The 25,450-nt window shown below is 34.3% G+C and overlaps 1 protein-coding gene across 6 annotated transcripts in view; it reads left to right on the top strand.

Moving 5' to 3' along the window:
- Nucleotides 1-25,450, top strand: part of polybromo (protein) — a 686,480-nt gene that overhangs the window by 274,319 nt on the left and 386,711 nt on the right. For all 6 annotated transcript variants that reach the window (XM_090406695.1, XM_090406694.1, XM_090406697.1 and 3 more), the window contains 3 exons: nucleotides 16,356-16,523; nucleotides 16,869-17,006; nucleotides 23,747-23,820. In XM_090406695.1, the coding sequence (XP_090262821.1) occupies nucleotides 16,356-16,523; nucleotides 16,869-17,006; nucleotides 23,747-23,820 (380 nt within the window). The remainder of the gene's footprint in view (nucleotides 1-16,355; nucleotides 16,524-16,868; nucleotides 17,007-23,746; nucleotides 23,821-25,450) is intronic.

Below are 25,450 nucleotides of genomic sequence, written 5' to 3'. Positions count from 1 at the left end.
AATATAAATAATCTTCATTTTGCAGGTGATACTGTATAGATTGAAATTATTGAAAAGGAGGATGACTTGAAGAAGTTAATAGACGGAGTAAATACACAGGATTAAAAATATGACCTTACATTAAATTCCCCAAAAACTAAATTCTAGTAGTAAGACTTATACGTTGGTTAGACATAACTGGTAATTAGTTTACGGAATTAACAACGCATATAAAGTATATTAATTAAAGATAACTTTAATGAATAACTTCTATATTTCGGCAATGTCACATTGCCATCTTCGGGAACATAAAGATATGGTATGTGCACTCAGGAACTAACACAAAGCAAATGAGGAAGAAAGCAAGAAACTAATATTGTTCCTAAAGTCCTAATGGTGCCCTCTTGCGGGCTAATTTGGTAGTCTTGGCAGTTGGGCTGAAGTTCTCATAATGAAAGTCTCCCAAATTTGGGGCAGTTTCATGCACCCAAATTTGTTGAGGTTAGGAACGTTTTTTAGAGCTGCTGAAGATTCTTTGAATAATCTTTCGTATTTAAATTTGCTGCGATGGATTATTTTTGTTTTCTTCCAACGGATTTTATGGTGGGTATCTAAGGCATGGTCTGCCAGCCCAGAGCGGCTGTACTGGTGAAACCGGATGTAGTCTTGGTGTTCTGAAATCCTGATATTTGGTCGGCTAAATCCCAAATTACAATGTAGACTAATATTAACACCAAGACTACATCCGGTTTCACCAGTACAGCCGCTCTGGGCTGGCAGACCATGCCTTAGATACCCACCATAAAATCCGTTGGAAGAAAACAAAAATAATCCATCGCAGCAAATTTAAATACAAAAGATTATTCAAAGAATCTTCAGCAGCTCTAAAAAAACGTTCCTAACCTCAGCAAATTTGGGTGCATGAAACTGCCCCAAATTTGGGAGACTTTCATTATGAGAACTTCAGCCCAACTGCCAAGACTACCAAATTAGCCTGCAAGAGGGCACCATTAGGACTTTAGGAACAATATTAGTTTCTTGCTTTCTTCCTCATTTGCTTTGTGTTAGTTCCTGAGTGCACATACCATATCTTTATGTTCCCGAAGATGGCAATGTGACATTGCCGAAATATAGAAGTTATTCATTAAAGTTATCTTTAATTAATATACTTTATATGCATTGTTAATTCCGTACACTAATTACCAGTTATAACCCAAAAACTAAAGTTATGATAGTAAGCAGAGAAAAATATATCCCAAAATTAAAATAGAAAACCAAATTATAGAATGAAATGTTTTACTTATTTAGGACACTTAATTACAGAGGATAGAAAATGCAAAAGAGACGTTAAGAGAAGAATGGAAATTGCAAAATCAGCCTTTAACAAAATGAAGAATATACTAACATCAAGAGAAATAAACAAAAGAACTAGATTAAGAATTACTAAATCCTATTTGATCTACTTTTCTCTGTGGAACCAAAACATACACAGTAAAATAATTGATGCTTTTTAGATGTGGACATACGAAAGAGTTTAAGATCTCATGGATTCAGAAGAAGAGAAATGAAGTTTTGGAGATGAGGTGCTTAAGGGTCAAAGCTGTATAACAGAGAGGAGACCTCCACATAGCCTTTAAAGGAATGTGGAGAACCAACCAGGGCTTCTGACCTAATGTCCAATCCTCACCTTCTCGTGGTGCACCCTGTTGGGTATCTATCTGGATTCTGAACGAATGAGGATGGGCTGGAAATTTGGGATTTAGCCGACCAAATTGTATTCTTATTGGCTTAAACCAATATAGAAAATGATGGTACAACATGACAAAATTTCATGCCGGCTGGGGCATCGCCGGTTAAACAAGGCCCCCATTGTTTTCGCCAGGGAACCAGGGCGAACAGCGAAAAGTCAGCTACTGGAACAAATTTGAAAGCACACTCCAACTCAACATCACCAGAGTTAAAGATCAGTACTATCAACATACTCATCTGATATGAGAATTGAAATTAAAAATTACAACAGTGAACTGTTCCGGGCAGAACGGGGGGGGGGGGTAAGACAGGGATGCATCTTGTTCCCTCTTCGTTTTAATTGTTTTATACGTCATAGATGAAGCTGTTTATGAATATGACACTGGAATAGTAGTTGGCAGACTAAGAATAAATAACTTATGTTTCGCTGACAATATCTATCTTCTGGCAGAAAGTGAAGAAGAATTACAAGAGATAACCAGCCGTGTTTTCGGAACATTAAAAAATATGGATTATACATAAACCTACAAAAAACAAAAACAATGATAACTTCAAAATCAGACATTGAATTCTTAAAGATACAAATTGGCAATAAGCAAATTGAGAATGTAAAGAAGTTCACTTATCTAGGAAGCACGTTGAGTCAAGATGGTCGTTCAAAAATTGATATTAAATACCAAATTGCTAAGGCACTTGTGGCCCTACAGAAGTTAAAACCATTGTGGGGAGATAACAGAATAGCAATCACAACCAGACTAAGACTAATTGACACCTTGGTGAATTCTGTCCTTTTGTATGGTTGTGAGGCCTGGACTTTATTGAAGGAAGATGAGAGGAGACTCCTGTCTTTCAAAATGAAAACTTACAGAAGACTTTTGAGAATTCCCTATACTACTCACAAAACCAAAGAAAATGTCTGAAAACTGATTGACTCAATAGATGGGAGAAAAAGGGAAAATTTTCTGACAGTCATCAGAAGAAGACAGATGAAATGGTTCAGACATGTGGAGAGGGCTAATGGCATTCCAAAGCAAACCCTAGAAGGAATCGTTCTGGGATCAAGAGTTAGGGGCCCGACCTCGATTAAAATGGACTGATAACATCAAAAAATGGACAAATTCCTCCCTTTCTCAACTGACATCAAGAACAAGAGACCGGGACGACTGGAGGAGGCTAGCAAAGAGTATCACCGACCAACCATGAATGACTCAATGGTTCATTTAGGAATTTGGGAGAAGAAGACTATCAACATAAGAAGCCTGAATGGCAAAGAAATGGAGCTAGCTGACGAATTAGATAAGTACCAGATCAACATAATAGAGGTGACTGAAACAAAAGAGACCAAAACTTGTGAGATCTTTCTGAGCAATAAATACAAAATGTTCTATTCAGGAAATGACAATCAAGGAAAAGAAGGAGTAGCTATAGTATTCAACACTAAATACGAGGCTAATCTTGAATGGTCTGCAATTTAAAGTAGAGTGATGTGGGCAAATATCAGAATGGGGAACTGGACAATGAGACTTATTTGTGTCTATGGTCCCACAGAAGGCTCTCCTAAGGTAGAAGTGGAGGAATTTTTTGAGGCTTTAGAAAAAGCAACTGACACAATGAAAAATTAAAAGTTGGTCCTTGTTGGGGATCTAAATAGCAGAGTAGGAAATGATTGTGAGACATACAAAAATATTTTGGGAAAATTTGGAGAAAAGAGCAAAGCTAATAATAATGGCAAATACTTGTTGGATTTCTGCTCAGAACATGGACTGGTTATTATTAACACCATGTTCCAACATAAAAATGTGCACAAATTCACATGGAGAGAAGAGGCAAGGAATAAGAAAAGTCTCATTGACTATGTTATTGTTGATAGTGATGTTTTCTCCCTGGTGCAGGACACCAGAGTATACAGAGGATTTGAAAGTGGAAGTGATCACTATTTAGTCTTGAGCAGGATAAAATTGAATTTCATATTGAAAAGAATAACATGTAAGAAAGTTTTAATGCGAGTAAAAGTTGAGCAGCTCTCAGATGTGAACTGTAGACTAAAATACACAAAGATTATCGAAGAAAAAATGAAAGAGTTTGAGAACAGGAACCAAATCTTGGAGATTCAGTGGCAAGCCTTGAAGTAAACCTTGATTGATTCAGCCAGAGAGGCATGTGGGGAGGTTATTTGCAAGGATAGAAAAATCAGAACTCCATTGTGGACGCAGGAAGTTTTAAAGAGGCAGTGAAGGAAAAGAAGAAAGCATATCAAAAGTTCCTGTCAAATAAGTTGTGCTCTTAGAGAATACAGAGACAAATGGAAGAAAACTAAACACTGTGTAAAACTAGCTAAACAAAAGTCAATGGAGGACTTTGGCAAGAACATAGAAAATAAATATCAAGAAGGTGGTAAGGTATTCTGGTGGTTGTTGAAGAAGCTTAGAAATGGAGGAAAGAGTGCTGTAAAAGAAGTTAGAGGCAATAAAGGTTACATGAAAACAGGAGAAAAAGATATCCTTGAAATATGGAGTAATTACTTTGAAAAATTGCTAAATGAAACAAGCAGTGATAGCACAGTGGTTAAAATCACTCAACAGGCATACATACATCCATACTTGAAGTAGAAAAAGCCATCGAAGGCTTGAAATGTGGAAATGCAGCAGGAGTAGATGATATTTGACCAGAAATGCTGAAGTATGGTGGTATAAAAGTCTTACAATATAGAAAACCTACGCAAACTAATAGATATCTTCACAGTCACTCTCATCCTTTTCCTCCACAAAAACTTGGAACTATTTCTACCTTGGAACATAGAGCATGCTCTCTTCTGAACGACCCAGATGAACTTCAAAAATAAATTAATTACCTCTCACATGTCTTTAGACAAAATGGATATTCTGATAAAACCATTAAAAAATTTCTTCTAAATCCTCCTAGCCACTGCACTGAAGAAATAACCAACTTTAAGGGTAACATCTCCATCCCATACATCAGTTCAGTTTCCAAAAAAAATTACCTAGTTCTTAAGAAGTAGAACATCAGAACCTTATTCACTATACTTCCAAAAATCCGCTCGCTAGTAATCCAAAGCCTCATCATCATAATCTGAAATATCCTGGCGTATATAAGATATGGTCTGATTGTAATATCCCTTATTTTTGTCAACAAATAAATGTATTGAATTACATATGGAGGAACACAGGAGAGACATCTCTTACAAAAGAACACATGCCAGTGCCTTGTCTAGCCGTGTTCTTTTCTCGAACAATCCTGATGATGAACACCAGGGTCATTCAGTCTGCTGGGATAGATCTGAAAACATCTTTTGTTGCCATGATGAGTTTGAAAGAAAAATTGTGCGTCCAGAGAAATCATCCTTAATCGTGAATATTTAAATAACAATTTGAGCTACGACATCCCTGATAGCCACTCTGCTGTTGTTCAGTACTGGCATTCACGAGAGTCTGCAGGCACGCACTCAACAAACAATGCCACGTTTGAAAGAACAACTTAAATGTAAATACAACGTTTTTTCTTGTCAATTATGTACTGCAATTTTCCTGTGCTTCTCGGTTTTAAACTTCAGTGTTTTTATTGCTGTTTTCTATTTATAGAAGACGCCTGAAGAAGGCTGTCAAAAGCCGAAACTAGTAGTGTTTTATATCATTAAAGCCTTACAATAGTTCTCAGTTTTAGTCATTAAATCTTTTTATAAAAATATATCAAAACAACCGAGTCAATGTTCCTTGAACACATATATATATATATATTTTTTTTTTTTTTGTATTTTATTTATCTTTTACATACTCCGGAAATGCTGCTCTGAAGACTAAACCAGAACTTTTTCAAATCACTTCAGGCCTTCAGTTAGTGGGGTGGTAGTCTCACACCAGATGAAATTCATCTCCCACCTAATCATAGCACAAACATCCATCCGACAGGATTCGAACTACCTGTTGGTTGGAAACAGATACATTAATTGCTCGGTTAGCCAACACCAGGATTTTACCTTACAGTATGTCAAGAAATCATAAGAATATAATAAACATCTTTATTTAGGTTTGGAATCTTGAAAAAGTGCATAAGTAATGGAAAATCATTAAAAGCATTAAATTTGTATGGTGTATATGCACTTATGCAGTCAACTCTCATTGTGGAGAACTCATAGGCAACACATGAATAATTTGTTTATTGCAGATAGATTACTATAGTGAATTTTCTTTAGTATCGTGACTGGAATTGCAACATTTCCAGTAGTCAAATTCAGTCAATACATCTGTAGTGAATGTATTGACTGAAATTTGTCAGCAGGTTGGAAGAAAATATAGAGGTTGGAAAACATCAGTATTCATCCCAGTTCCAAAAAAAAAAAAAAACCAGAGATAGTAAAAATTATAGAACCATTACTTTAATTTCACATGCAAATAAAGTTATGCTGAAATTGATCCAGTAAAGGCTGGAACCACATGTGAATAGAGAATCCTAGAACAGGCATACTTTAGAAGAGTTAGAGGAACTATAGACCAGATAACGAATGTGACATGGATTATGGAAAGAACAAGAGAATTTCAGAAGCAAGTATTCATCTGTTTTATTGATTCTAATAAAACTTTTGATTGTAATGGGAATACCTGAGCATCTAATTTTGATTAGAGAGTTGTATGACAACCAAGCTTCAGTAAAAACCATCTTCAGAGCAACAGGCAGTATCCTTGTAGAAAAAGGGGCAGGGTTGAATTTTGTCTCCCTATATATTTTTTAATATTTATAGTGAATGTATTATGAGATCAGCAAACTTAGACGAAGATCCAGCAGGAATTAAGATTGTGGACATAAAATAAATAATTTAAGATATGTAAATAATACAATCCTCATAGCAGAAAGTAAGGAAGATTTAGAGCAGTTAATTTTGTTGGTTAGGAGGGAAAGCAAAAAACTGGGCTTAATTTAAACAGCAAAACATAAGTGTTGGCTTAGGGGCAGCTTGGATGAATTTATGATTGAGGGAGATGAAATGAAGGTAGTTGAAAGTTATGATTTACTGGGGTTCAGAATAAGAAATGATCGTGAATATGAAGATGAAATTAAAAGGATAGCCACGGGGAAAAAAAACAAAAAAAACTTTTGTTAAACCTGACAAAAATTAAGAAGGATAGATATGTTGGTATGGCCACGAAAGTAAGATTTGTCAAAACAGTGGTATTTATAGTAATGATGCATGGATGTGAAAGCAGGATCATTTAGATGAAAGACATTAAACTAATTGACTCATTTGTATTATAGACATGGAGGAGACTAAGAATCACATGGGTTGCATGTGATCCATGGACATTGTGTCATAGAACATGACAGTAGCAGCCACTACACCTGCTTTTATGTTCACTGCATTTACTTTAATTTTCATCTGTTGTGTTTTTTGTTCAGTGTCATCTTACCACTTAAATTTTTGCTTCATTTTTTATACAACTCTTCCATCTCAAATTTGATCTTCCTGCATTTTTCAGCAGTTACATAACTTATTTTCATGTACTTTCATCAGTGTCAGTACGAGTACAGTTTTGCATAGACCTTCTTCAAAACCTCCAAGAACTGAACAATTACATTTATACCTTATTCTTTGATTCTTAATTCTGTCTTATCTGATAAAATTTCACGTTTGTCTCAACATTTCCATTTCTTCAACATTTAACATATATTCCATGCCTTTTGTTTTTGGCCACATCTCAGCACTGTGCATTGTACATGATTACTGTCTTAAAAACTTGACTTTCAGTCTCAATGGCAGACTTCTGTTTCAAAGTACTCCATTTCAAGCCATCTACACACAGTTATGCATTTCACCTGGTGCACATCTATATCTAAGGATCAGCATTGGAGAAAGATGAAGATGTGTCAGTGAGTTTTCTGTTCTTCATTATAGCTCACATATACTCTTTATTATTTCTGCTTATCTTCAGTTGTCTGTCTTCTAATGCTTTCTCCAGTTTTCCATTTGTTTCACCTTCTGTTTTTTTCTTGACACATAATTCCAAACATAGTGCTACTCCTCTCATTTCTGCTGTTATCACATTCACAGTATCAAATTAAATCACTTTTAATGCTTGCCATTTTGTACCCAAACTTTAAAATTAAGTTGGAAATAATAAGGATTTTCTAAACATCCCTTTTATCAAAATGAAAAAGCCAATATGACTTTGCAATGATTTTTCAACTATTTGTCTTAAAGTTAAAAACTGATCCTGACAATCCTTATTTGGGCTGAACTCAACTTGTTCTTCAAATTTATTTTCCAGTTTTTCTTAGCCTCTTCTCACGTTTGCATAAATATAGCCTGAAACAATCAATTTTCTCCATAATTCTTACATTCAGTTTCATTTTCCTTTCCACAGATGGGTACCGTGAGAATTCTATTCCAACTATTTTGAATTTCTTTATAACCAGGCCTTCTGAATTATTTAAGTATAACCACTGTAAACTCAAATATCTTCATATTTGAGCATTTCTTCTCTGTTATTATCTACTCCAGCTACCTTCCATATTTTAGTGTTCTGATGGCCCCCTAACTTAAATAGTTATATGTACACCTGACTGTCTTTCTCCTGAATGTTTTCTACTACTGTTCTGTCACTACTTATCTGATTTAATCTAATCTTTCAAAGTAATTGGTTATTAATGGGCTGGTGATGTGAAACATATAACCTCTTCCAATTAAGTCATTCCTATCATCCTGTTGTATGGTTGTCTGTTTCCACATACAGAGGCAAATATTGATTTATATACATATCTTACATTATTTGGAGGAAATGCTAACCAGACCTCTGTGTGGTAGATGTCTTCATCTACCACACAGGGGAAAGAAACCAGAGACCCTGCTTTGGAGATGAAACATGGCTGCCACTTCGTGACTCCAATAAGCAGGAGTAGTCACGAAGTGGCAGCCATGTTTCATCTCCAAAGCAGGGTCTCTGGTTTCTTTCCCCTCATACTCCCTTATATGTAATGTAGGTTATAGCTATGCTTGGCACTCTGAACACTGTTATTAATGAATTAGCAAGTCATCGCCTCTTCCATTTGAGGATACATCAATAATTCAGTTTCTGCAGGCTGGCTGCTAGGCTTCCGAAGTGACTACATTCCATCTCAGCTATCCCAACCACACACACAATCTCACACATTGACTTCTGTAAGAAAGAGAGAAATGTGCACTTTTGTCAAATCAGACATTCCTTACCAAAGACTGTCAAGATTGGAAACTCCACTTTTTAGATCGTCTGTGGCTCAAGATTTTCTTACTTCACTTTATTGCTTTTTTACTCTTTACCACCTATTTCAGACAGCCATGCTATCCTCTTTGATTTCATATAGTCTGATTAGCCAGGTTGTGAAATTATCTTGTTTCTAGTAAACTTTAATATTCATAACACAAGCTGGCTCCTCTTCTCTAACTTTACAAATCAAGCTGGAAGTAAAGGTAAACCATTTGCTTTCTCTTGATCTAACACAAATAATTAACCTGCTAACTAGAAATATCAGACAGCCCTTGTCATTCTTCCAACCCTGAACCATTTCTTAAATAGATGTTCCTCCAAATACACTGTTGATGTTTAATCTCCTCTTGGCAACCCTGACCATAATCTTATCCATGTCTCCTTTTCTATGCTTCCATCTCCTCCCAGCAAATCTCAGCTTCATACTCTATAGCACTACCACAGTGCCAATTGGGGTAACCTCTAGGATTTCTGTGCCTCTTTTCCATGGTCAGGTTACTGTTTATGCTCTCCTGATCCAAACACTTGCTTTTACCAATAACTGAAATAATCCTTACTGGAATAAGGGACATTATTCCCCATTCCACTGCAAATTCTGACCTCTGCCCAAGCTCTAGTTTCTCAAAATGTGCATTTGCAGTCATAATAAAAATACAGCATGTGTTTATTGGCTCAATTGAAGTCAGCTTCTCATTCAGCTTAACACTGGAGCCCAGAAGAAGAATAAGAAAATTATCAACAAATCCAAAGCAGACTTTTGTTAGCCCAAAATGCAGTAACCTTGAATCTTGCTCAATTGACATTTGAGTCTTTTTTTCCCTTGATAAGACAGTCGGGGTATAACTTCTCCCCTTCCTTGTCTCCACATTACTCTCTCTCTCTCTCTCACGCATCTTGATTGTACCATGGTAACACCACCTAAAGATAAGGCACTCCTTGGCATCATTCTTTTCCTCCAACTCTAGAGACAACTAAGGCAAATCTCCTCCCACTGTACTACAAACTGCTCATAGTCTGTCTACTCTTATTTTTTGCCAGGGCATCAGAAAAATCCTCGTTAGTCTTGATACTAATGTCTCTTGGTGTGTCCTCACATGCATTAAACTTGTGCACCAGAATTAATACCCATCCTTTATCACTATGTATGATATTCACCAGGAATTACCCAAGCACATGAAAACAAACTTTATTCAGCCTGTCCAAAAAAAAAAAATAAAGAGAGGAAGAAAAGTCAGTCCTCAAACTGCTGTCCCATTGCTCCCACCTCAGGACTCTCAAATGTGATGGAGGTTATCAATCAATAGCCAGCCTTTGTCCTTTGTTACCTGGGGAACCATTAGTTAATTAGGGATCATCGATGTGAATTCTATTGTTCTCATTTTGTAGCAGACCTCCTTGCTAACTCTACCCACCTTTGGGCACACAGCATTGAAAGATTTGGAGAAACTCATGTTGTTCTTGATTTTTCCAAGTCTTTTTGATCCTGTCTAGCATTTAGGCATCATCATCAAGCAACCATGTTATTATCTCTTCTGCCCTTTATGATTGGATTGGTAGCCTCCTCTCTGGTGATCCATTGTATACCATGGTGGATAGCTTTCTCTATCAGATTTCTTTTTCAATGCTGGAGTATGCCATGGTTTTGTGCTATTATCATGCTCTTTCTCTTATACATCAGTGATCTTTTCTTCCTCTCTCCTCAAATCCTATTTATAGTTTTGCTGATGACAGTACTCTTCATTCCTCTTCAGTCAAACCTTGTATTACTCATATGGTTCAGACTTGATAACCAGTGTCTAAAATTACACTCATCTCCTCACCATTTTCAGGTGTGCTGAAGACATCTAGTGAATATCAGTACTATCAAAACATAGTCATCTTATTACCTAGAAGAAATGTTCCAATTTCCAGTCAAGATCAGTTCCCCCACACACTTCTTTGGCTGACTTTCATTTCTAGCTTATCCTGATATGTTTGTTACATCCATAGTCTCTTTTGCTTCCAAAACACTTGTTCTTTTTTTATTTGAAACACTACTTCTCACCTGTTTAATTCCTAATACTATAAATTCCAATTAATTCCTAATACTATAAATTCCAAATTCAATCAATCTTAGAATATTGTTCTCACATTTAGGGTGGTACATCCAAAATCTCCCTATTAATTTTGATTATGTGTAGAAAGCAATCTGCCTAATAGGTTACCTAACAGTTCCCCCCCCCCCCTTTCCAGTCTTTTTCTCATAGGTATTCTGTTTCTTGTGGTACATCCAAAATCTCCCTATTTTGATTTTGGATATACTAGTTTAACCCCAAATTTTGATTGTATGTAGAAGAGGGCAATTTTTTTCATGAGCATTGCTCCAGAGAACTGGTTGCTATGATTTCTTCACTTTCCTCTAATCATACAAAAATACAAGCAACTGGTCAACAGCCTCTTGCCTAGTTTAACTCCAAACATATTGAACCAACTTTTTTCATCTTTCTTCATTCCATCTACCTCTGTTCTTTGGAACAGTCTTTCCCATGCTCTTTATCCCAGTATGTACATTTTTTCAGCTTTTAACAATCAAGAAACTTATTAACATTAGTTCATTTGCCCACACACACACATGGCACTGTTGTGCTGTAGGTCTTTCAACCTCTTGTTTGTGGAATCAACACTCCCAAGCTTTTCTGTAGCTTCCAGAACATTTACACCTTTGTGATATGATATTTATCTTCTGTGTATATATATATATATATTTTTTAAAAACATAGATTTAATGACTAAAAACTGAGATAACTTATAAAGATTTTAATAAGAATAATACGACTAGTTTCGGCTTATAACAGCCTTCCTCAGGTATTCTTAAAGGAAAAGAATAGTAATAAACATTGAAGTATCCAAACAAACTGGAAATTACAGGTAAAAATTGCCACACATAATTGATACATAAAAAACGTATTTTTTCAAGTTGTTCTAACAGGCGTGCCATTGTTTATTGCAAGTGCGTGCAGGCTCACGTGAACGCCAATATTGAATAATGCAATAATTGAAACTAGTCGTATTATTCTTATTAAAATATTTATAAGTTATCTCGGTTTTTAGTCATTAAATCTATGTTTTTAAAATGTATCACAACTACCGAGTAACAGCCGATTATCACACACACACGCACACACACACACACGCACACATATATATACAGTTGACCCTTGAAAAATGCAGGTTTGAACTGTGTGGTTCCACTTATATGCTTTTTTCTTAATAAATATATTGGATGTTTTTTAGAGATTTCAACAATTTGAAAAAACTCAGATGAACCACATAGCTTAGAAATATAGAAAAAATTTAAAAAAAAATTAGGTATGTCAGGAATGCATAAAATATATATAGATACGAGTCTATTTTATCATTTACTATCATAAAATATACACAAATCTATTATAAAAAAGTTAAAATTCATCAAAACGTATACACACAGCCACTTACAGACCATACATGGCCATTCACAGTCGAGAGAAATGTAAACAAATGTAAAAATTCAGTATTAAATCATAAGTGCATAAAGTAACTGTTAATTAGTTAAATTAATTAATTAGTATAAAATAAAAACCGCAAAGCAATCATATCAATTGCACTAGACTATCATAAAGCAATCATATTGCTGCTGCTTCATTATTAACACATGAATCGTTATACATGTAAATAAATATAATTTCTTTTTCACATTATCTTTTCATATTTGATGTCTAGTGTTAGCAATCTGCAGTGTTTTGTATCATATAAGACAATATTGATGTAGGCACTGACAGACATACAATTCATCTTATAAACAGACAATGTAAACTTATGGTATCAATAAATACAGTACAGTACTATAAATGTATTTTCTCTTTTTTATGATTTTTTATGTAATAACATTTTCTTTTCTCTAGCTTACTTTATTGTAAGAATATAGTACTAGGGTGGCCGGAAAAGTTCTCAGCCTAACAATGAAAAAACGAATTTATAATTTCAAAATTATTTTTATTTTTCAACATAATCTCCCTTAAGACATACATTTATTCCAGTGATGCTCCAGCACCATTATCCCGTCCCTGTAGTGGTTCTCAGTAAGAACTGCAAAATACCCCCTCTACAGCTGCAATCATCTTTTGATTTGAAGAAAAACGCTGACCATCGAGGAAGAGTTTTAGTTTTGGGAAGAGATAGAAGTCAGAGGGAGCCAAATCTGGGGAATAAGGTGGATGTTCCAACAATTCATAGTACAGATCCCTTAATTTTTCCATTTCCAAAACACCTTTGTGGGCAGGTGCATTGGCCTGATGAAAGATGATTTTTTCTTCTGCAAACGGTTCTTTTCTCACGAATTTTTTCGTCTGGTCTGGTTAAAAGATTGGAATAATATTCTCCGGTTATTGTTTTATCCTTTTCAAGATAATTAATAAACAAAATGCCATTAGCATCCCAAAACACCAATGCATGACCTTTCCTGCTGATGGACCCGACTTTGTCTTCTTTGGTACTGAACAACTGGCTTCTGTCCACTGTTTTGATTGCTGTTTGGATTCTGGTGTGTAATGGTGAATCCAAGTCCATAGTAATAAATTGACACACAAAATCAGTTTTATTCTTGTTAAAACGCTCTAAGCACTGTTCAGAGATTTTCATGCGAGTGCGTTTTTGCTCTGCTGTGAGCAAGTGCAGCAGCACCCATCTTGCACAAAGCTTTTTCATTTGCAATTCTTCATGCAAAATATATTCTACACATTCTTTTGAAATGCCTATAGTCTCAGCAATTTTATGCACCTTGACTCACCGGTCTTCCAGTATCGTATCGTGACCTTGATCAATGATTGTTGTTGCACTTGTATTGTTACAGTTTTTGGACGTCCTTCACGTGGATCATCTTCTAGTATGGTAGTATGGCCATGTTTAAACTGGGCAGCCCATTTCTTAATTGTCGCAAACGAAGGAGAAAAGTGCCCATAAACTTTTATGAACTTCGAATGAATTTCTTTTGGTGGTAAACCTTCTTTTACAAAGAATTTTATAACCGCATGATACTCAATTTTATCCATTCCAAGGGATAATACAGACAACACTTTTCTTTCAGACAGCTGTATAAAACAAACTACTTGATAGAATGACTTGCAATTTCATATGGATGCTTATGACAGATGTATCAACTTAGGAAAAAAAAAACTTTCTAATAGTTTTATCATCTATGGCCTAGAACTTTTCAGACTACCCTCATATATAATACATACAGGATGGCCCAAAATGTACCTACCAAGTTTAAATCCAATTTTCTCTTCAATTAGCTGGTATAATTAAAAAAAAAAAAAAACTTTACCGACACATTATAGCTATTTGTGTTTCATTTTTTGGACCTGTTTTTACTGATGGGACTGTATCTGCACTGAGGTATTGAAACTTGCTTGCAAACAATTTTATTCCTTTCCTTCAGGACTTCTGTGGTTTTGGCCTCATGGGTCACTTTTTCATGCAAGACGGTGCTCGTTCCCATCGCACAGAATCAATTTTCCAGCTTATGAATGAACATTTCCTTGGGAATGTCATTGCTTTGGATTATCCAAAACAGTATGGAAGTGACTGGCCACATTATTCACCAGACCTCAATCATTTGGATTTTTTTTTAATTTTATTTTTTTATGGGGACATCTCAAAGACAAAGTGTATCAGAACAATCCAAAGACTTTGGAGGAGCTAAATTCATCTACCGAGAATGAAATCTTGGCTATTCCAACAGGCGTCCTCCACAAGGTGGTGTACAATTTTGTAATACGATTGCAGAAGATCATTGAGGTCGAAGGTAAACATATTGAACATGTTGTAATATAAATGGCATAAGATGTAGACCTCAATACACTTTGGATGAGATTTGTATACTCCTCATTCAGGAATAATACAGCATTGAATTTGGTAGGCACATTTTGGCCCACCCTGTACATACCATACAAAATATGTGTTAATCGAATGTTTATGTTATCAGTAAGTCTTCCTGTCAACAGTAGGCTATTAGTAAAGTGTTTGAGAAGTCAAAAGTTATACATGGATTTTCAAACAACATTGGGGGATCAGGTCAGCACCCCCCAGTCCCCATGTTGTTCATGGGTCAGCTGTATATATTCTCAAAGTATTACTGTGACTTTTGTTTAGTTACTTTTACTCTGTATTTCCTGAGGGAATCTGCTGCATTACCTCATCCAAAATTTTCAGAATGAGTTCTTATTTCATGGACTGCTTCATTAGCATCTTGGTACACCTTGAGGCATGAATTTTTTTTTTCTTTTTTTCCTATTCTTGAGAGTAACTTCATCACATGCATCCATGTCAGGGATGCATGTGATGCATAATCAATGTTTTCAGATTTTGCAGTTGTCTCCAATTCATGTTTCTTGTTTTGAAACATTACTGATATTTGTGTATTTCAGTATATTCATCCTTGAAAGCTACTCTACTTTGATTCTTTTTAAAACTTTAATATAGACATTTTTCTTTTCATTGTGATATTCATTCTCATCCTGATTAAAAATAAATAGATCACTATAGACACTGGGAGGACGGACCCCCCATCCGAGTTTTCAAAATTTAAGTCATCAGAATTCAAGGAGAACCAGCCCACCAGTCCGGAACTCGAGGGGGGGGGGGGGCAGATCCCCCTTGTGTGTGTGTGTGTGTGTGTGTGTGTGTGTGTGTGTGTGTGTGTGTGTGTGTGTGTGTGTGTGTATGCATCAGAAACAGTATTATGCTGATGATTAAAAAACTGTTGTCATGAAACTGTAATTAGTATTTGTTAATTGTTAATTCTTGTCACTTCATATTTTATAGTATTTTTATTCATAAGTCATTTCTTGCAACACATTTTCCTTTTGTCTTTTAACACTATTTTATATTGTTTTACTTAACAAATCTTTATTTTAGTTCATTACTAGTTTAGTAAGAAATTTCTCACTGTATTTAATAATAGAATATTTTTAACAATAAATTGTTAATCATAAATTTGTGATTTCATTTTTAAGAAGTTTTGTTTGTGCACAGCCCATTTATTTTCTAGTATACTAGAAAAACTAGGAGAAATTTATAGAATTATATTCTCTTCATTTAACATTTATCCTCCAGGTTTGAGGCTTTTTATAAATAATTCTTTTAAAATAAAATAAAAATTTATTTACCTAAGATTACTTTTATATATTTTTTCTTTCATTGTCATCAAATTCCTGATATGTACCCTCAGAGGGTGTACAGGATAATTATGATAGTACTACATGAAATATTTTTTCTTTTAGATTAAAAATTTATTATGAACATTTTATATATATATATAAAAGAAGTAAACATGAACCTGTTTATTTTAAACATTAGGACTATCCAGATTATTATGAGGTGATTAAGAGGCCAATCGATATGGATAGAATAGGAAGTCGAATGAAAAGTGGGCAGTATGAAAGTTTAGAAGAAATGTTATCCGATTTTGTGCTAATGTTTGATAATGCTTGTAAATATAATGAACCTGACTCTCAGATTTATAAGGTAAATTACTTTATAAATGTATAAATTACAAGAATTTTACATTTAGAAATTCCCATATGTAGTGAAAACCGAAATCATATTTAAGAGTCTCTCATTCTTCAATTATATTGTAAGATGTTTGTCCCTAATCAAGTTTCACGTGATTGTTATTGCTAATACTCTTGTTGGCCAGTCGATAATGGTAGTTCTGTATCAGGAGACTGAAAACATAATAAAATATATTTCTGATTTTCAAGAAATATGTTTAGTGTTGTTATGCCAAAAGAGATTGGTTCTATTAACTTTCAGTAAACAGAACAAAAAGTAATTTTTTTTTCTTTTTGTCTAATCTTCTTTCTTTATTAGGATGCTTTAACGCTTCAAAGAATTTCACTTCAAGCTAAATTGGAGTTGAGTGAAGACTCACAGAATGGTGTACCAGATATTCGAGCATTAATTCAGGAATTGCTAACAAATTTGTTTATCTCAGTTTATAACCACCAGGTTGGTCTCATGCCTTTCTATATATTGTTTTAATAAGACAGTATATATATATATATATATATATATATATATATATATAGCATTTATAGGTATATGTAACAACATCTTTATATTAATGAACATTAAATTTCATTGGTTTATTTTTGTTTTATTTTGATGTTATTTATAGTGCAACATTCCTGCAAAGTTATCATTTCAATAAAATTGAAATTCAAATGCATAAAATTTATGGTAGATCAGAATCTGTCATTCTGTATAGATCAGAATCTATTTCTCATTTTCAATAAGCTTTTTGGCAAAAGCATTTTGCCAAAAAATAGCGATCAAAAAATCTGAAATAGTTGGAGTAGGTGATATTCAGCCAGAAATTCTCATATGTGGGGTATAAAAATTTTATATTGACTGCTGTATAATTTAGAAGGCATGGTCAGAAGGTCAAATTCAGATGAATTTGAGAGGAATTTCTCTGCTCAATGTTCCAGGAAAGATTTATTTAAGCATACTTGAGAAGATGAAGGAAAATTTTTGAGAAACTTGGAGAAGAAGGCTGTACAAAAGGCTACACACACAGTGTGTGTGTGTGTGTGTGTGTGTGTGTGTGTGTGTGTGTGTGTGTGTGTGTGTGTGTGTGTGTGTGTGTGTGTGTATTATAGCCATCAGTATATCGAAACTAGTCTGAGTTGTGACCCTTCCCATAATGTTTTTGCCTTATGATATACTAAGACAACTGAGTAGATTAGTTGTGAAGTTGCTTCATGCTTATACTTGGATATAGGATTAAAACAAGAATATAATTGCGTGTCAAATATAATACACATTTTAACCAAGTGGAAAAACTTTCCACAACAGTTTCTTGTATGCTATTATAAAGAGAGATGTTGAGAGTAAAACCATTCAAAATCATAAACACCCAAAACATAAGCTGACTGCACCAACAATGTTATGCGACTGCAAGACAAGAAAGTAGTTGAAAAACATTTAGGTTACTTTGAGAATTAATATAAAGAAACTGTATATTTGAGGAAAATAAAGAAAAAACTGCAAGCAATATATCTTCAATTTATATGCTAAATCAAATAAAATATGCTAAATCAAAAAATCCATAGAATAAGAATTTATATTGTATAAAGCTAAAGGTCTGTTAAATAAATTTTAGAGATTAAAAAGTATACAGTACCCCTTGTTTATGCAAAGTAATAATTTCACTATATATATAATACATGCATATTGAATTATAGCTTTTTCATTCGACAGTACATAATCATCACATAAATTAATCACATCACTTTTAACTTTTTACATGATCCTTTTAGCTTTGTAACTATTTAACACCATTTGCTTCTCACCATATTTTTTATAGACTCACACGAGGTACTCCATATTTTAAATTGGACTACTGTTTTATAGTCAGACATGTTCTTTTCCTTTTCCTATCCACTATGAATTGATTTTAAAAAATTGATATAGTACAAACTATACATGGCATCTACTTATGTACACAAATCCACTATGTGAACATTACAACTGCAGTAACGTGTCTGGTTGCAGCTGTGTATTCCATCATACATGTAATGGGAAAAAGTAAAGAAGCATTTAGGTTAAATTTTGAAAATCAATATAAAGAAACTATATATTTGGGGAAAATAAAGAAAAAACTGTATTTTGTGGTGGGTGTCTGAAGATACACTTGGATACACTCTACAACTTCTTAACACACTTAAACCAACTTTTCATGTCGCTTGCTTCTGGGTTATGAATTCGCACAGTATTTCTAATATTTTTGTAATTCTTTTAAGCTAATAATTATAGTTACATCTTGGCACAGCTTAGTATGATGTAGCATAAGTGATATGTTGTCTTTCTTGATGAGTCCCTGACTTCCTAGAATCTCTGGTAATAATAATAATAACTTCGTTAAGTTGAATAACATCATATAGATATCACAGCATATTTATTTACATACTACACTTATATCTTTCTAGCCATTCAAACAATACCCATTGGATAATTTCCTATGTTAAATGTTCTTTTAAATCAAGGATATAGTAATTTTTTCTGATCTTTCCACCTCTTTATACATATTCCATCATTGTTTGTGAAATATGCTAATTGTGGTGTGCTTGAACTTTTTAGAGAAGAAATTATGTATATGTCCTCTTATTGGTCCTATTCTGTTATGACATAATAATAATAACAAAACAGGTGTTTGTAATGACTGGCTTGTAGATAAACTTATACGTTGGTAATACATAACTGTCAGATTTTTGGGAAAGACAACGTATACTAGAATATTAATTAAAAACTTTAATTAACACTTCCTATATTTTGGTAATGTTACATTACCATCTAACACTAAGCGAATATGGCTGAAGAAAACAACTGAAGTCAGTCCTAGAGTTCTAAAGGTGCCCCCTAGTGCGCTAAATTGGGTTGTATTGGCTGTTGGGCTGATGTTCTTAGAATGCAAGCTTCCCATATTTAGGGCAGTCTCATGCATCCAAATTTATATAGGTTTAGGGAGTTTTTTAGAGCTAAGGTTGATTCGGAATAATCTCTCATATTTATACTTGCTGCAACAAGGTAAAATGGCTTTCTTGCAGTGTATTTTGTGGTGGGTGTCTGAAGATACACTCTACAACTTCTTAACACACTTAAACAATCAACACCCCAGGATCCAGTTTACCTTGGAAAAGGAAAACAATAACAATTTCCCTTTCCTATATATTCTGATTACATGCCAGCCTGATGGATTCCTGGCTGGATTGATGGATTCTCTGTTTACAGAAAACCTACACATATAGGTAGATACATTCACCAGCAATCCCCCCCCCCAACAATATGGATTATAAAAACCCTATATAACAGGGCAAAATTAATCAGTTCAGATAACAGTGCCTTAACTACTGAAGTTAACCATATTCTTAACACCGTCGTAGCCAATGGCTACAACCCACCAAAAATATTAAAATCAATTAACCACAAACCCCCCCCCCCCTCCTCTTTCATAACAGAGATTACTCTAAATCTATCACCATTTCTTATATTCGGGGTATTCTGAAAAGCTAACCAAAGTCCTAAAAAAATATGACCTGTCAACTTGTTACAAACCATATAAAAAATTGGCATCTCTTATCTGCTCCACCAAAGACCAGCCACTTCCCCTAACCTACCTGGAGTATACCAGGCCCCTTGTAATTGCAAATTGTCCTGATATGGCCAAACAGGCAGGACAGCTAATATCAGGATATCTAAAAACATAAGGACTATATCCGGTTCCACCAATACAGCCACTCAGGACTTGCTGACCATGCTTTGGACACTGGCCACAAAATACGCTGGGAGAAAGCCACTTTACTATACCACAGCAAGTATAAATATGAGAGATTATTCCTGGAATCAGTCTCAGTTCTAAAAAAAACTCTCTACCTCAACAAATTTGGATGCATGAGACTGCCCCAATTATGGGAAGCTTGCATTCTAAGAACATCAGCCCAACAGCCAATATAATCCAATTTAGCCCACTACGGGGCACCTTTAGGACTCTAGGACCAACTTCAGTTGTTTTCTTCAGCCATATTTGCTTAGTTTTAGTGCCTGTGTGCACATATTATTATTTTGTGATCCCTGATGATGGTAATGTAACATTACCGAAATATAGGAAGTATTAATTAATTAAAGTTTTTAATTAATATTTTAGTATACTTTGTCTTTCCCAAAAATCTGACACTTAATGACTGGCTTATCCAAACAGCAATAAGTAAGGTAAAAAGGACATAAAAACTGTTTATGATATAAAATATACCACACAATCAGTATTACATAAATCAGATTGATGATTAAACTGAAACTTCTCTTCTAATTTTTTTTTACTTATCACTCAAATTCTCACTTATCATAGGCAGATGGGCCTCTCGGTTTTTTTTTTTTTTTTTTTTTTTCTGTACAGTTTAATTCTGCTGCTCATGCAGAGCTGTCAAAAATAAATATATTTAATTCTCTGTAAAACAAACTGAGAGCCTCTGTAGCTCAGTCAGTATAGACAAAGCCCTTTGGTCAGAAAGATCTGGGTTTGATTCCCGTCAGTGATGTGAAGAACCTTTATCTGATTTCTTTCGACTAAAGATGAGTTAACTGGTATCATACAGAGGTAGGAGATTTTTTTTCACTTGAAAACTCTGGTTTTTCGTCCCCCAGAACAGGCAAACTGACCCTTGAATACACTCATCTACAGACATAGGATACACTGGGAGGCATAGGGCTAACCACCTTATCCTCGATATGGTAGTGGGTAAATGTAGAAAAATCCTCGACACTGCAAGGTAAAAGAGGATGGAAGGAATAAGAAGAAAACAAACTGATATTTTAAATCATGGAGTGGTTTAAAATATCAGCCCTTCTCAACATCTCTGAAGCTGCACATCAAATTTTTTTCTGTTACGTGAACAGTATCAGAAGAAATTTGAAATCCTCAAACAGTTAAAACAGCTATACAATAAGAACATTCTTACAACCAAAGCAGATAAATGTTACCAGTGCTACTGTTATAATGAATGAGACAGATAGAATATAATAACAAAATGATTATCTTCTGCTATACCATTCTACATACAAAATCATATATAGTGCTTGTACTAATACACAAAAGGATAAAATTTCTGAAGAAGGTCTTATCTTGGCTCAAACACTGAACTAGCTGAAGCCTTTTCCTGTAAAGCCACTCAGAATGTATGAAGCAGCAGCAATTGACAAACTTGATATCCCCCCCCCACACACACACACTCACACCAATGCCTGATTGTTGATAGTATAGGCAGCATATATACCTGCTAAGCAGTTGGCTAAATCACTACTCCACATGCGTGCGCACACACACACACACGACTCTTCCTCGTTTAAAAAAAAAGTATGTTCAATTTAAAAGAATTATATTAGAAAACTATATTATCAAAAGTTTAGACATAATCATTAACTATGATGTGATTACTTCACTATTTACTAGTACCATTTACTGAATTACATATTTGAATTATTCGGATTTAATTTATTGAATAATTTAGCATTAATCAAGCAATATCATGCATGCTGGTTATTTCACATGGAAAGGAAAACTATACAAACAACTGGATGGGACAGCTCATGGGTTAATGTCCTCCCTGCCCCTTCCTGCATAGAACACTTAGAGAACCAAGCACGCTACAGCTACATTCAAACTGTTTTGGCTGCACCATATCAATGTTACATTTGCTCTTTGGCCATATGGTTCATACACATTAGAAAATGTTTTTTGTGCATTTAAATGTCCAACCTCTTAAAATCCACTTCGCAGTGGAAAAAGGAATCAAATAACTGTCTTCCTAGATACACTAGTTGCATGCCTTTCAAATCACTGATAATGTATTACAGAATGCTTAGACATACTGGAGGATGTTTACACAAACATCATTCAGTCCAATTGTATGGTATCCTAAAAATACTAAAACACAGAGTCAGAGCCATTTGTTCCAATAATACTGCTCTTACTGCTCAACTTGCCAACGTTTGCCACATGTTTTTAGGCAATGGCCATGATCCACAAAAAATAATAATAATAAAATTATCCTCCTTCCCCCAATACATAAGACCACAGTAAAAATATTGCTTACCCATATATTCAGGACACATCTGAAAAGATATTCAGCATAAATGAATAAATAAGTTTTTGTGTGGTTTAGCAGTCCCTTAGGTCCACATCTGCCCTTATAACTTGTAATGAGTGCTCCATTCAAATTTGAAACTTGAAAAACTATATACAGCATTTATTTTGATCAATCCTTTTTTCATACTCACTTGACTAAAAGTTGTCTACACACACACACATGCCCTCTCTCTTTGCATTCTCTCGTTCTTCTTCTCCTCCCCCCCCAATAACTAGTTATCTAATTATCTTGATTTTGCACCTTCATTCTCTCACTGTATAACTCTTTCTCCAGATACCTAACTCTAGAGTCATTCATTTGCAATCCATCAATAATGTTAAAGTCATTTTGTCCATTATATTCACTTAATACATTTACAAACCACACACCATTCCTTCTGTATGCCCTAAACAATAATTGCTTACAGTCACTTTTCTCAGTTTGACATGTCATACTGCAACATCTTGACATTCTTAACTCTCTCTCTCTCACATACTCTTTCACTTTTTCCAGTAACTCTTTTGTATCTCTCATTCATTACTTATGATTTCACCTTTGAAATCATTCTTATCCATAAAATCTATTTGTTCACTTTTCCTTGTTGCATTTGTACAGTGTTACCAACCTTCATCACTGCATATGGAAAACACAATTTCATCATGCTCTCATTAAGTATATTTCTTGTCATGGAATCGCCATGCAGTACTCTCTCTCTCTCTCTTTCTTTCCTAGCTCTCCATCTCTCACTTTGTTTTACTTTCTTCTTTGTTGTCCCAGCTGTTTCTCTAATAGGTTGAGCTCACACTTATTTTCTGAAAGACTTCATATAAATACTTTATACCCTTAATGTATTTTTTCAAGGCACTATGTTATTCAGACATGTTAAATAGAGAAATAATAAACAAGAAGTAATCTTAATATTTTACAAAAAAAAATTTTTAGGACTGAATTATTCAAAGATATTTTTCAGTAGTCTCATAATTTTCACATAGTATGTGAAATATCAAAAGTTATTTTCAGATTAATAATAAATAATAATGTCAGTGATAAATTTTTATCAAACAGGATGAAGAAGGACGTTGTTATAGTGACTCGCTGGTTGAATTCTATGAAACAGAAACATCAAATGATCCAACAAAGTAAGTATGAGCCAAGAGCGGGAGGGAAAGTAGGGATGTGTTCATTATATGCTACATTACTATAATATAATAACATCATCATACTAGTTTCCAACCTTTCCATCATATTTAATTTTATTTTCATTTTGGTTTTCATTTAGAGCGACATTTAATATCTGTTATATCCCATGGTTAAAAGTTTTAGTTATATGATTATGAACTTAGCTTTATCATTTCTTTTCTTCTTTTGTAATTCACGTTTTGATTACAGTTTTATTGTGTGATGAGAAATTGGTCTATAATTGAATCACTACCTTATTATGTTAAAGTATTTTATTGTCATCTGACCACACAGATGAAATTTGTATCAGAGCTGTTATAGCAGAAGCATTTTGATTCTTAGTAATGGATTAATGTAAAACAAAGAAATACCTGTCATACCTCTCTTTGAACAAATTCTCCAGCAATGCACTCACACCAGACGCTGGCAACCCATGCCACTCATTCACCACTTTACAAAATGTAGCCTTGATCTTTGCTAGCCATACTCGAACTTAATTTCTAGAGAAGAATGACATTTTGTTCTGTTCCCTCTAGGCCAGTACTGAAAATTTACTCTGCATCAGCCATATAAAATCCTTTTAGTAACTTATATTTTTGCATCATATCCCATCTTATCTGCCTATCAACCAACTTCCAATCCCCACACCTTTAATCTGGTCTCATAGTGAGCATTCCACAAACCACTCACCATTTTGTCACTTGCATCGGAATCCTTGCACTTCCTCATCTCTGCGAAACCTTAAGGACCATATCAGTACACAGAAAACATGTAACCCTTTCAAAGCCTTAATTGAGTGTTTTTCCATTTATCAAAGGGTTGTTTATATTTGATAAACTAATTCTTTGTAAATTACATAGATTATTTTATTCAGAAAATTATGTTTATTGTTTTGGCTGATTTCTCTCTTATTCCATGTAAATTTATTCAACTGGCCCCCTTTCACACCAGCCTTGCTTCTGTTGTCTATTTCCATATTTAATTTGCCATTTTAACTAAAAGCTGTGACTAAATAGCTGAAATATTTTACATGTTCAATAGATTCTCATTGAGAATACAGTTCAACTGTTCGGTGTTCTTCCAATTTTAATTTTAAATTTGTTAGCACTATTACTCGTTTTACTTGATGAATACTGGAAACTTGCACTGGATTTATTAGGATTAGGAGTACAATATTATCTGCAGAAAGCAAACCACTAATTTTGATATCTGTGAAACTAATGTCAGTTCCTAATGTCACTTTCTTTCATAATGTGTTCCATATAGATAATCAGTAAGAGTGGAGATAGAATGCACCCTTGTCTTACACCTGATTTTACATCAATCTGCCTTCCTTCTGTTGTAACTGCTGACATATAACTTAAGTATAATTGGTTACATTTTATGTGGAACAGTTAGTAGAGAAATTCCTCTGTAATTCTCACATTCAGTTTTCTTTGTCATTTATAAATGTGAACCATGTAAGCTCTACTACAATCATTCAGAATTTGACCTTCTGAATTTTGCATCATGGCCATTTCAAAACTTTTATACCTCAATTTTTGAGCATTTCTAGTCAAATATCATCTACTCAAATATCCATCTTTTCAC

Source organism: Typopeltis vanoorti, chromosome 16, assembly GCF_054136105.1.
Source record: "Typopeltis vanoorti isolate ZY-2024b chromosome 16, IOZ_Tvanoo_1.0, whole genome shotgun sequence".
In the NCBI taxonomy this organism is placed as follows: Eukaryota; Metazoa; Arthropoda; class Arachnida; order Uropygi; family Thelyphonidae; genus Typopeltis; species Typopeltis vanoorti.
This window is presented reverse-complemented; position numbering and strand designations above follow the sequence as displayed.